Raw genomic sequence first — 13,336 nt, 5'->3', positions numbered from 1 at the left:
TTCTCCCAGCATGCGCAAGAATGTCTGCAGGTAAACATGGCAAAGAGACCCATGGATTCTTGCTGCGACATGGTATTCGAATGAATCTCACCGTTCTCAATGCTCTTATGGACATGTATGTCAAGTCGGGATTTATTGAATCAGCTGCAAAAGTTTTTGCCAGGTTGAAGTACAGAGATCTTGTTTCGTGGACTGTGATGATAACAGGGTACAGCTTACACGGACAAGGAAAGATCGGAGTAGATTTGTTCTGCCAAATGGAAAAGGAAACGAGTATACAGATCGATGAAATCACCTATGCCGCTGTCCTTCATGCTTGCGTTGCAGCACGCATGGTTGAGGAAGGGAAGTTTTACTTCAACTGCATCAAGACACCTACGGTTGCACATTGTGCTTTGTTCGTAACTCTTCTATCGCGTTCTGGGCTGTTTGATGAGGCGAAGAACTTTATTGCCGATAAAAAGATCGAAGGAGATCCCGAGGTACTGAGAGGACTGCTAGACGGCTGTAGGATTCACCGGCAACTGAAATTGGGAAGGCGGGTTATCGAGCAGCTCTGTGATTGGGAACCTCTTAATGCCGACAACTATGTGTTGCTTGCCAACTGGTATGCTGAAAATGCAAAACGAGACATGGTCGATGAGGTTCGAAGAATGATGACAGACTTGGGTTTGAAACCTAATAGAGCTTATACTTGGACAGAAATCAGAAACAAAATTCATGTGTTCGGGACGGGGGACGTATCGCACCCAAGATCACAGGGAATATACTGGGAGTTGCAGGTGTTTGATGCAGAAAATGGAAGACGGAGGAGATCGACCTGATTCGGATTTTAGTTTCCATGATGTGGATGAAGAGCGCGAGTGCGTTCCGACTGGCCACAGTGAAATGCTGGCTATTTCTTTCGGACTCATCAGTACACAATCCGGGACAACGATACGTGTAACTAAGAACCTACGGGTGTGTCGCAGGTGCCATGATTCTGCAAAAATTATATCCCGGATGGTAGGACGAGAAATCATACTCAAGGACCCAAATTGTTTCCACCATTTTAAGGATGGTTATTGTACATGTGATGATTTTTGGTGATTAACTTATCTTTATGTTGCTGTTATATCATCTGGAACAACATCTAATACAGAGTGGATCAACATCTACCTCCAACAAAATAACGATCAGCACAAGAGTATCGCTAATCCGTACTTAAACAAGTGTTCTAATAAGAAGTAAAAAAGGAAGTTTCGGAAACATACTTGCAGGAATCAAGCCATGTAGGCTCTATCTCAAAATTTTGCGAGTATAACAACCACATACTGCATGTATGCTCATGTTTCCCCTCTGGTAGACCGCCTGCGGGGGGGAGGAGCTTCAGCTTCTTCTTTCTCAATCTCATCTTCCTTCTCGCCGCTGCTTCCTTCATCATGGGATGTCTCTGCAGCCGCAGCCCTGTTTGGTTCTGGAACAGTGACCTGAAAAGCACAGGGCAAAAGAGTTTACAAGTGCACTAGCTTATGAGATCAAAAGTCATTACCACTACAGAAAAGTGAATATATGCTAGATGTATACCGCCGGTTTCTTGCTACCAAACAGGATTTTAAAGAAAATTGACAAGAGAACAACCACGACGGAAACGATAACACCAATTGTAATATTGGGCTGTTTTTCTCCCTTCTCAATCAATTCCTGCATGAGCAATGCAAAAACAAATGATTATCATCTTCTATGATTCAATTAAGCATCACTTTTGAAAAAAAGTTGTTATGATGCTGCAATGGCAAGCCAAGCACTTACAATGATCCTGGGTTTGTATGCATCCAAGAAAGAAACATCTGCTATCTTGTAAAGAAGGTCGAATACTTTCTTCTGCAAGTATTTGTTCTTAACCCTGATTAGCTTATGATATACCAAAAATCAATCGATACAAAGGAAACTCAAATATAAAATGAAAAAAAAAAGAAAAAAATTAGATTACCTGGTAGCTTGAGAGTCCATCAGAAAGACCTGCAGCTTCTTCCTCAGCCTTCTGTTTCTCTTTCTCAGTTTCAAACTTCGGCTTCCACGTTGTTAGCCTAACAGATTCAGCAACCTTCTCATTATCAGCTATGAGAATATTGTCAAACAATATTCCGTCCTGCATTGTCCATATCTCAATGCCAATAGCAGCAATGGGCTCAAAGTTGGGCTTCTCGGTCTCGAAGTAATCAGGGTTTGGAATTTCCCGAGGCTTCCAGATGCCCTTGTAACTGGGGTTGTCAATCATAGGAGGGCTCCATTTTCCTTTATAAGCAGGATTATGTTTCATTGGCTTCTTCCATTCTCCACAACCAGGTGCCAAAGAACACTTGGGGTTATCCGTCTTTGTTGGTTCCCATACACCATCCTCTTCGTCGTCCCAATCTTCTGGCCTTGTCGCCTCAGGGTCATCAATCTCTTCAGGCTCATCATCCAACCACCCTTCAGGTTTCACAGCATCCTCGTCCTCAATTTCCATTGGTGCATCCTCGTCCCAATCATCAGGCTTAACGGCATTGGGGTCCGGAATCTTCGCCCGCTCATCCCAATCCTCTGGCTTCTTATCCTCTGGGTCAGGAATTGTCTTGGCTGGAATCAATGCAGGCTCAAAATCTTTATTTGACAGGAAATTCGCCTTCTTCTTCTCCTCCCCATCTATCAAAATCCTAACTTCGTTATCAGGTTTCAGTACGGCAGTGTAAACATGAGACAGCTTATCGGAGGGCACGGATGGAGGGTCCTTGAGATGGTGCTCAACATACTCTCCACTCTTGGGGTTCTTGTGCTTAAAAATGAAATGAACCTTGTTTGTGGAACCACATTTGTCCGGTCCAAACATAATAGAATACGGCGACTCATTGTCAAATTCCTCCGCTTTCCATCCAGCCTCCTGTGGCCGGAGGTACTTCAAGTAAGCACCGCCACATTCAAGCCCGTTCTGGAGCCGGACCTCAAACTGTAGGACAACAGTTCCATCAGCAAGGCTCACAGCCTTGTCCATCTTTTTCACCACTGCATACTTCCTCGCCTTCTCACTCATCAGAAGCCCGTAATCATCATGTCCCTCACTCTTGGACAGTTTCCATACCCCTAAACTCGACATTAATAAATAAAATTAAGCACTCAAAATTCACTGAAAAAAATAAATTTGACTACACTCGGAGAGTAAACGACTCAAATTGCACAGAAAAACAATTTAGGAAAACATAGATAACAGAAAACAGTTAATTACTGCGAATAGCTGATATTAAAACAATCAACAAAAAACCGGATACCTTGGTACTCATCTTTCGAAGAAACAATCCATCGGCCTTCAAACGACTCAGAAAACGGCTCGTAAAAGATCTGTAAATCATAAATTCTCTGTAAACAGTCATGAAAAATAAAGATTATTATGAATAAATAAGAAAATGGAAGGGAATGGTTACCGAATCGACTTCGTATTCTGAAGAAGCGTGGATCTGAGAAGCAGAGCAGCCAATCAGCAGCAGAAGAAGGAGGTCAGTGATTCGACGCCACCGTGTTCCTGCCATGAGGACCGTCGCGCCTTAACCCTAAGCGCGCCTTCGATTTTGCCTACACACTGGAACAGTTGATTTGAAAGCTTTCCTTCACTAGGAGAATAAATTTTATTTATTTATTTTATTGTTTGGCGGCCAGTTGAAAGGAAGAAATTTTAATAAAGTAGAAGGATATTATTGGACGATGCATGAGTTGTGAGAAATGTAGTTTAATTGTAATAAATATCATTGTTAGAACCGTTTAATTTTTTTCTTGTGGCTTATAAAACAGTTTTATAAAATATTAGGGAATGTATTTAATTGGCATTTTAAAAGATTTTAATTTTTTTAATGAACTTAGGAGTATTCAATTAATATTTTAAGTGATTCTTTGAAATTCAAAGTGTATTCAATTAGAATTTTAAGATAATTTATTAAAATCCTTAGAAATCCGGATATATTCAATTAGGATTTTAAAGAAGTTTATAACATTCCAGGTATATTCAATTAGAAATTGATTTTAAATAATTTGATAAAGTTGAGGAATTAGAGGGAATTGGAGAGATTTCGTAGTGTATTTTAAGCATATGCAAATCTCACATCTTCTCATGATTTAGAATACAAACGAGCTGATTATGAAATATCTATATATTTAAGTTACCTCAATCACTTAGATCTCATTTGGATGTACTTTAAAATAACTAAAAATGTTTTTGGTAAAAATATTTTTAGACCCAATCCTTAGTAAAAATGTAAGTAAATCCTAAAAAAAACATTTAAAGCAAGTAAATATTGCAAAAACACTTAAAATGCTTTCCAAAAGAAGCATATAATTGGTGCTTTTGGAATCCGAAAATATTTTCTCTAAAATTTTTTTCAATTATTTTAGAAGTATATTCAAACGATCACTTAGATGGACTAATGAAATACTTATGGACGAATTGGTTCAATAGTCAATTTTCGATTCCATCATTCTCTCGTACTATCAATATTGATTATAACGGTGTACATGCAGAAAAAAGAAGTGTACGGATTACTTCCTTAAGCATATGATGAGCAAGAATTCTTGTCTTTATGTGCGAGACTTTCTCTATGTCTGCGAGGTTTTCTCACCGATTGTGTGAGCTTTTCGATCCGGTGTCTCGTTCAGCCACCGGCCCTCGGCGTGGCCAGGGTCGCTGGCAGCTCTTTTTCTTTTTCTTTTGCCTCTCTTCTCTACTATGTACGCCTGGTTCTTTTCTCCCCAGTTTCGGCCTCCCTCCATCCTATAATTTTCCAGATCCATGACCGATTAATTTCAACGCGTTTCGCGGCTTTGTCGGAAGGTGCGTAGAGCTTCAACCCCTGCTAGGTGCTAGGGTGGTCACACCTATGTGTGATTTTTGAACTGTCGCCGGTGAGAAGTATCTTTTTTAGCGGTGCATTCGAGTCTACCTTTTAGTTTTGTGCTTTTATTGTAATTGAATATCAACCCGTGTATGTATTTTTTTGGTATTGAATTTTACCTTTGAGAAAGAAAATAAAGCATATGATTAGTAATTGAATTGTATTTGTTGGAGCAAATTAGGACATTTGCAATCATATGGTCTAGCAAATGAAAATTGTGAGATTTAGTTCATAATCTGCATTCAAAACTATGCAACATTTTTGCTCGTGCTTCTTCCCATCATCATCTTGCAAGGTGATGCCTTATCAATCCACGCTCTTCATCCAACTCAAAGTTGGCTCCTGAGAAACTAGCGCTTGTAAAGAAGGGTCGCAGATCAAGAATCTCATACTCCTGCGCCTGCAAAGAACAAATCAAATCCGAAAAGCTCGATTATCAAGTACCAATTTCGGTTAGGAAAGTCAAAAATTACAAGTTCCAATAGCAGGATTTCATGTCTGCATTACCATCCTCTGCAAATCTGCCACTTTTACATCAATGTGGGTGAGCCCTGCGGCTGATCCGGAAACAATTTCTTCAAAGCGGATTGCATCCCTCACGAGCTGACGGAGTAAATGAAGGACCGCACTGTTGTAATCCTTCTTATAAGTCATGTATTCTCTGAATTTCTGCATAATACAAAACAAATCCTTCAGTAATCACTACAAAAAACTTAAAAAAAATTGCCAAGTGATCCAGAAATTCTTCAGATAGGCACAAAGTACAAACAAGATCAGATCGTGCTTGGCAATGATTTAATTGTGAAAATGCATATATATAGCTATGGTATTTAAAAGTTAACGGCATAAACATTCAGCAAAGACCTACAGATGAATATCATGAGTCATTTGCAACTTGATTTTTGACCAGGAGTAATTGAAAACTTATCAGAGCATTAATAAGCAACAAATACAAGAAAATAGGAATGGAAAGTTGGCCGCGGTGGAATACTTAAGAATCCTCGCATATGCAATTGACCATACTCACTATAACGTAAATTTCCATTGCCGAGCTAAATAATAGCTAAAACCTTAATAATTCAGTGTGTCAAGTAGAGTTGCCATTCTGTCATAATATCAGAAGTTTTGGAAGACTAAAGACACCAGAGTAAAGATGGGAAAAGGAAAGTGAAGATGTGCGGTTTTTTTTATACCTTTTGCAGAGCTTTCTGCACCCCAAATTTTTGTGTTGAGATGAATGAATCAAGTAATACACGAATCGCCATGTCCACGTCTTCTTGTATTACATGCTGTCTAAGGTGCATTCTTGCATGTGCTTCAGACATTCTGATCATTGATTCAATATGCCTTACAGCTATGGGTACTCCTTGTCCATGCTAAACAGAACAGTAAAAGAGTGAGTCTCCTGTAAGGTTAAACCCAAAGCACAAACTCTCAAGATAGAACACGTAGAAAAGAAACTAACTGAAGATTCTCTCCGCATATCAGCATAAACACGAGTGATCTTTTCCAAATCAGCATCGTGCAACCTTGGGAATACATTTAACTTGGCATATGTTACGTATTTCTTCAGCATATCTTGAGGAATTATCTGAAAACAAAAGATCCAAAAACTTGTGAGATTAAAAAGAAAGAAACTCAAGTGCATACAAACCAAGCAAGTACAAGTTCATAGACTGGGTAGAATATGAAGTATAAAACCTCTGGATCTACTGGGTTGGCAGAGGCTTCACTATCTTCGTGGGATTCGCTTATAGGCATATCATCCATGTTAGCTCCCTTGGCTTGTGACTTGAAGTGACTGTCAACGACAAACTTTGCAAGCATTTCATCAGTGACTGGGTCAACCACATCCTGCATATTATCATTTTTTCCCACCCTGTCAAAATGAACTGACATAGAAATGTGGAAAAGTAGACTAGCGTTTGTAGAATCCTGACCTTAACAACACAGAGGATGTCAAAACGAGAGATGATCGGATCTGTTAACTCAACATTTTGTGCAAATGTTTTAGAGGAATCATATCTGGAATGCAGACATACAGGTCAGATGTTCTCAGAAATGCAAGTAATGGTTACAATGGGAAGAAGAAAATTATGTCTAAGTTTAAAAATGCAAGAGAGGTTGTATGTCCCAATGGCTATTTAATTTAACAGACCTTCCTCCAACAGGGTTTGCAGCTGCAATGACAGAGCAGCGTGCTTGGAGAGAAGTGACAATCCCAGCTTTTGATATGCTAATACTTTGCTGCTCCATTGCTTCATGAATACTCACCCTAATTGCAGATGAAAGTGTTAGTGCTCAAATCCTCAACATAAATGGGGAAGGGCGTGAGTCAGCTTTCATAATTGGAAGATTGACATACGCAGTAGCATTTCAGTACCTATCCTGATCATTCATTTTGTCAAATTCATCAATAAGACATATTCCTTTGTCAGCTAGAACAAGCGCTCCTCCTTCAAGAGTCCACTCCCTTGTAACAGGATCCTTGTGGACAGCTGCTGTGAGCCCCACAGCAGATGCTCCTTTACCAGTAGTATACACAGCCCTTTGCCCAGTCTTCTCAACATACCTTTTTAGAGGAAAATTGAATAATTAAATAGATCTTCACTGTGAAAAAATTGGATACACTTTTATGTGAATGATAGTATCTCTTACTTAAGAAACTGTGATTTCGCCGTGCCAGGATCACCTAAGAGAAGTACATTTATATCCCCTCTTAGCCTGTGTTTTCCCTCAACATTTTTCTCTTGGCCTCCAAACATGGCAAGAGCTATTGCAGTCTTTATGTCCTCGTGACCATAGATTGATGGCGCAATTGACTTGATAAGCTGCATTCATCAAACTTATAGTTATTTCATGGTAATACAAAGAGGTACGTAGTTTAGAAACTTTAGAATGAGGGTTTTGGTAACATACCCTTTCTCCTATTCTAGGGTCTTTTGACAACTTTTCAATCTCTTCTTTGTCTTCCTGAGTAAGTTTGTAAGCAGAAAATAGGTCTTGCTTCTTAGTGATATAATTTGCTTCAACCACAGTGGCAAATACAGGAAACCCGTTCTTTGTATTCAAAGACAAGTCAAAATTATTTGAATAAATGCCAGTGACCTCCTGGAATATATCAAATAGAAAAGAAAACAGAATATGAGCGAGTAATTATTCACTAAAACAAAGTAAAAAAGAGCAAGACAAAGATGAGGATCCTACAATCTCTTCCCCTGGACGAGCACAATCAATTAGATCATTCAATAGTATCACTTCCTTGTATCTTGGAAGCCGACCTGCGGGGACAATTCCAGGGCTCTCTTGGAGTGTAAGCTTTTGATAGTTCCTGTATATTGTCTGAAGCAAGAAATGAATATATACAAGGTTCAATTTGTGTTTCACTTATACTCTTTGTCTTTGCTAAGAAAAGGGATGGAAACAGGGGGAAGAAAAGGAAAGGCTAATTTAGACCAACATTTTTATATAGATGTTGAACCCAGAACAAAAACCTTAACTCAACTACGTCCTCCAACAGCTGTTCAACCTACTTCAAGTGCAATACTAACTATAAAATTCCATAACATTAAAAAACAACTGAAAGCAGATGTGAATTTGTAAAACTTCACCTGCTCAATATTGACACTGAATGGTCCTTTTGATTGGCATTCAGGGCAAGAACCAACTTTGACTTCAGAATAAGAATTCTGAAAGAATGGCCCCAAGATTGCTCCACATTTATTGCAATCATACTTTACTTGCTGCAACTGGGGAAACACCCCAGAGCGCCGGGTCACAACCCCTCCAATACGAATCATGGTATTCAAATGGACCTGCCTGCACATCATTAGAGGATGAAAACGTCACCACAAAGGAAAAGGCAAGGAAAGGTTTCACCAAACAATGAAATCCCCAGCATACCTAATGTTGCGAATCTGATCGTAAACAGGTAAGTTAGTTATCCGGACATAGATCTTTTGATGGATACGTTTGTAATTGGGGTGTAAAGTAAACACAACATTCTTGGCAACATCTTCCATAACTTCAAGGACAGACTGGGGGGCATCAGCCAACCAAATGGCAATATTGGGATGAACATGGATGAATTGCTTGTAATCAATCTCCAGACTACACTTATTGGCTGCAAAATGCAACAGTAAATTCATTCAAATCCAAAATCCAAGGCACTATTGGCTGCAAAATGCAACAGTAAATTCATTCAAAATCCAAAATCACAAACAATGGGGTAAAAAGTAGAACAGTTAATAGACCATAACAGTCATGAAAGAAGCTACGCATTTACCTAACACCATCTCATTAATGAGGCGCACACATTCGATATCACTGTGATCCTTCTTCACATAGGTGAGTAAAAACTCTTTGAATTTTCTGCCTATGAATCTTCGCACTTCGTCTCTAGTAACCCACTCTCTAAGTGTTCCCTGAACACAATACATATTAAAGTCTTCGTCTTCATCATCCTACACATGAAACCCACAACCGGTGATAAGAATTTGACATACAAGAAAAGGGTTTGCAACGCAAGTTAAGGATGATTTGTATAACTAAACCTCATCACCGTCAACATCAGTCTCTCTGGAGTGTTCGGGCTGTGACTGTGATCTTCCGGGTGAACTCTGCATTCCGTCTGTATCATCGTAGCTTCTCGGAGGCCTGAAATCTGCCCTTGCCCTCTTCGAAGGCCGATAGCTATCATCATCAGTATCTGCAACCACAATGCCAACATACTCTCAACATTTCACCAACACCACACCAACATCAAAAACCTAATCTGAATTGTTACATTAAATTCAGAGAAACAAAATTTACTCACCTTGGTCATGGAGAAGATGGGGGAGCTTGCGGGAGGTGTGGACACCGTCGCGGGTATCAAGCTCGACTTCCGCGGCCCGGCGGTCGGCCATGATCTGATCCAAATCCCTCTCGTCCTCAACGGAATCATCCAGCCCCACCGACTCGTATTGATCGTGCCCATCCATTCTCCGATAATCACTAATTAATCATCCACAACAATCATTTCTCGAAAATCAAAACTACGAAAATAAAATAAGTTGAAAAACATCATGCTTTTTAGAGAGAGAGGAAACTGAAGTACTGACTCCAAGAAATTGTCGTGGAAGAGATCCTCTCCCTCCTCCTCTTCAAGGAGGGGGTCGTCGTCAGGTTCATCTCGGACGATTTCGGGGTCGACGGCGGCCTCGTCGTCGGAAGAGGAGGATGAGAAGTTCTCGGAGGTGCGGCTCGTGTGCGGCAGCTGGTCGGTGTTGAACCCGACCGACGTCGGCGAATCCGGCGTCGACGGATGATTATCTGCCATTTCCTTAAATTAAAGTTCTTTTCTTTCTCTCTCACGCTCTGTGATTCTCTCTCTCTCTCTCTCTATGCGGCTGGAATTGCAATTCAGAAATTGGAATTCCGCTGCCCTTAGGGCTCACACGGGACGAGGCTTCTGCTTTTTGGCGGGAACCTTTCCCGCCATTTTGGCTCGCGTGGGCTGCCACGTCGCATGATGAATCGACCTCATTTTGGGCTTTCAGAATTCAGTTGAAACCCCATGGTCTGGACCTGGGCTTTGGATTCGGAAACGCAAATTCTTGGCGGGCTTGGATCAACCCAAATTATAAATCAACTGAAAACTAGTCAAGACACAACAACTTGTTATCCGCGCATCACGTCTATGTAAAAGGAAACTTGTACATGTCATTGTATTGTCGATACAAAATGCTATGGTATATTCGTACCATGAAAGTCTTTTAAAGATAAAAGAGAGGAAACTGCCGCGGAGATTTTTGTGATGCTTTCCAGCATAAACTGTTTTCAATTTTCTTTCGGCCATCTACGTTGGTAAGCAAAGATATCATCACTACACCTTAAAGTATAAACTCGTTGTCCGCCTTATAACAAGGCTTGTGTATTGGGCCACATATTAAAAAAAAAAGTCTCATTGTTAAAACAGCTCTATACATGCTTTTCATTATGTATAACAATATTCGTATTCTGAGTTGTTAAGGGAAGGAGAGAGGGTTCGAGATGTAGTGAGTTAAAAAGTAAGATCACAATCTAGCACTTGCAACTAAACTTTATTCCTTTTTAAATATTAATTGTTTTTACTCAACCATGAAATAAATATTAGGGTTAAGCACGGTTAAGCACCCAACCTTCTGGAGTGATTCCAAATTAATCTCTCAACCTTTTAAAACTTTAAAATAACTACCTAACATTTGAAAAGTTAGACACCCGTTAGTTTATTGGCATTAAATGATAACTTTACCAACTCTAAGAGATGATGTTTATAGTATTAAATGATGAGGTGAACAAATACTAAAGTTTTTTTTTTTTTTTGGTAACGAAGAAATACTGAACTTGTCTCTAGTAATTGTTGTCTTTGGAGATATAATTCCTCAAATCGGCTTCTTTTAGCAAAGTTAACTCATACATTTGTTTAGCTAAACTGTGTCAATTTGGAGATTCAAAACTCCATAGATGACTTGAGAGTAAAAAATCTATTTAATAATTGTCCACATCATCAATATTTGATAGTTGTTTTAATTTTTTTAAAAGGATAGGACCAATTTTGAATCTTCAGTGAAAATTGAGTAGTTGTCCGAACTTAACCCTAAATATTGTATCGGGCAGGCATGGGTGGCCTCTTTCTAATTGTTGTCTAAGGCCTTAGGTTGAGCCGTCTCAAACAACACACATCAACTAATTTGTGTGTATAGTTTTTACAAACACAAGCCATTTGTTTATCACCTTATTTAAAACGTGTGCATCTAACTTTTGTTACATTTTTTTTTTTTTTTGAGGAAACCTTTATTATATATTGAGTAAGACTAAAGTTGGTTAATTACAAGTATATGGTGCACCCCACTACCAAGGTTGTTGGCAGTAGCGCAACGATCGACTTTGTAGCTGGGTGAAGAAAAAATTAAAGAAGTAAAGCACCACCAACGACTTGACATGCATACGTTACCAGATCTAGCAGTGGCAGTGCGCACTGGATTCTAACCCCAACCTTTATTCCATTCCAAAAAGTATACATTACTAACAGCTTTACAGCGATATTTATACTTGTAAAATTACAAGGCAATAGAAAAAAAAAATTCCCAGAGCCCTAAGCACTTTCCAGCCGTGCTCAAATTTTCTGAAAAGCTGGGCCAATAATAGATGCATGAGATAGCCAAATCAGATACGTTTAACCTGTTTGATGGCAAATAATACGGTTCGATCGATTCATCCTACATGTAATTAATTAGAGAATTATTATAAGTACTCTAAAATACTCATCTTACACTCTTGCCTTTCTTGTTTTCTTTCATAAAAAAGAGTGCAAGATATGTTCCTATTGGAATGCTAATAACAATACTTCTTGTTAATTAATGTAAACAACATAGTAATTATTTTGTGTTGATTTGTCAGAATATTCAGACGCTTCTGTCGAGCATTTCTTGATGCCTTTTGAAGGATAGAAGCTTTTGCAAGCGCATTTGTTTGTGAAACCTGTTAATGAACAAATCCGCAACGTGGTCTATCTCGTCTTCCAGCTTGAAATCCTGTCCTTCCTCTTTGGAATTCTTCACCAGATCGATCACAGACCCGCCATCTTTGACATCGTCAAAGTTCTCATTTTCATCGAACAACGAGTGCCTGAGATCAGGGTACTTATCATCGTCATCGTCCTCCTCCTCATCTTCACCATTGTACCTTCGCATGTAGCTTGAAGTACCAGCTGTATGCGAGTACTCATTGGCAATGACATTGTAGAGAACAAGCGCCTTGTTTTGGTCTCCTTCCTCCGCCTCCTCTTGATCACGGTGATCGTGACCTAATAGGCTGTGGATCTTGTGCGACACAGTGTCCATCAAAACCTTCTTGTTCTTCACCAATGAAAACATTATCAGGCGAGCTTTAGCGGCGCTGGTTTTGCTCTTGATGGCGAGGGACTTGGCTTTGGCTATTGAGCTCAACAATGTGATTATCTGCTTCAAGAAAACAGAAGCCTTATTCTTCATGATTATTTTCTTGCTTAATTAGTCACAATTGCACTGAGTTAGCAAGGAAACCCTATATATTCAAGTGAACGAAACCCTTTGAAGAAATAATATTTAAGGAAATGTGAGATGCTCAAGAGAAAGAATATGGTGGAAGCTTGATTATTTTGCATGAAGGAATACAAGAGCCTTAGGGGGCTTTATATAGAAAGCAAAAAGCTTCTACTTTTTGGTGACGGAGTGGGGTGAAAGTGTAAAGGAAAAAATAAGAAAAATAAATTAGAACAAAATCAGAAACGGAAGCTTCTTGTAGCACTGTACTGTGTGCCACATGGAGTTCATGATCTTTTTACGCAAGTGGAACCATGCATCCTCGTCGTACACGACTTGTGGACAAATGTGGGACGTACGATCGACTTTTTTGGAGAAAAAGCTTGATAACGA

The 13,336-nt window shown here is 39.5% G+C and overlaps 4 protein-coding genes across 4 annotated transcripts; 1 reads left to right on the top strand and 3 right to left on the bottom strand.

Moving 5' to 3' along the window:
* The first annotated feature begins 20 nt into the window (after nucleotides 1-20).
* Nucleotides 21-824, top strand: LOC103944739 (pentatricopeptide repeat-containing protein DOT4, chloroplastic-like). The gene has a single exon (XM_009355211.3). The coding sequence runs from the start codon at nucleotides 21-23 to the stop codon at nucleotides 822-824; it is 804 nt and encodes a 267-aa protein (XP_009353486.2).
* A 312-nt stretch (nucleotides 825-1,136) lies between these two features.
* On the bottom strand, nucleotides 1,137-3,611 carry LOC103944738 (calnexin homolog 1). The gene is made up of 6 exons (XM_009355210.3): nucleotides 3,441-3,611; nucleotides 3,288-3,357; nucleotides 1,973-3,102; nucleotides 1,792-1,863; nucleotides 1,567-1,683; nucleotides 1,137-1,469 (listed from the first exon to the last, which is right to left on the bottom strand). Exons 1-6 carry the CDS (start codon nucleotides 3,543-3,545, stop codon nucleotides 1,326-1,328), a joined length of 1,638 nt encoding a protein of 545 aa, XP_009353485.2. The 5' UTR covers nucleotides 3,546-3,611; the 3' UTR covers nucleotides 1,137-1,325.
* A 1,407-nt stretch (nucleotides 3,612-5,018) lies between these two features.
* On the bottom strand, nucleotides 5,019-10,320 carry LOC103944740 (DNA replication licensing factor MCM2). The gene is made up of 17 exons (XM_009355212.3): nucleotides 10,001-10,320; nucleotides 9,715-9,893; nucleotides 9,452-9,606; nucleotides 9,184-9,361; nucleotides 8,802-9,021; nucleotides 8,510-8,717; nucleotides 8,106-8,240; nucleotides 7,818-8,009; nucleotides 7,557-7,729; nucleotides 7,282-7,470; nucleotides 7,057-7,173; nucleotides 6,839-6,923; nucleotides 6,600-6,752; nucleotides 6,364-6,489; nucleotides 6,092-6,274; nucleotides 5,406-5,567; nucleotides 5,019-5,298 (listed from the first exon to the last, which is right to left on the bottom strand). Exons 1-17 carry the CDS (start codon nucleotides 10,216-10,218, stop codon nucleotides 5,182-5,184), a joined length of 2,790 nt encoding a protein of 929 aa, XP_009353487.2. The 5' UTR covers nucleotides 10,219-10,320; the 3' UTR covers nucleotides 5,019-5,181.
* Nucleotides 10,321-11,899: 1,579 nt separating this feature from the next.
* Nucleotides 11,900-13,059, bottom strand: LOC103944741. The gene has a single exon (XM_009355214.3). The coding sequence runs from the start codon at nucleotides 12,911-12,913 to the stop codon at nucleotides 12,326-12,328; it is 588 nt and encodes a 195-aa protein (XP_009353489.2). The 5' UTR covers nucleotides 12,914-13,059; the 3' UTR covers nucleotides 11,900-12,325.
* Nucleotides 13,060-13,336: the final 277 nt, after the last annotated feature.

Source organism: the organism of the source record quoted next, unplaced genomic scaffold (genome assembly GCF_019419815.1).
Source record: "Pyrus x bretschneideri cultivar Hongxiangsu unplaced genomic scaffold, Pyrus_bretschneideri_v1 Contig6, whole genome shotgun sequence".
NCBI lineage: Eukaryota > Viridiplantae > Streptophyta > Magnoliopsida > Rosales > Rosaceae > Pyrus > Pyrus x bretschneideri.
The sequence above is the reverse complement of the archived record's forward strand: the minus strand, read 5'-3'. Positions and strand labels throughout refer to the sequence as shown.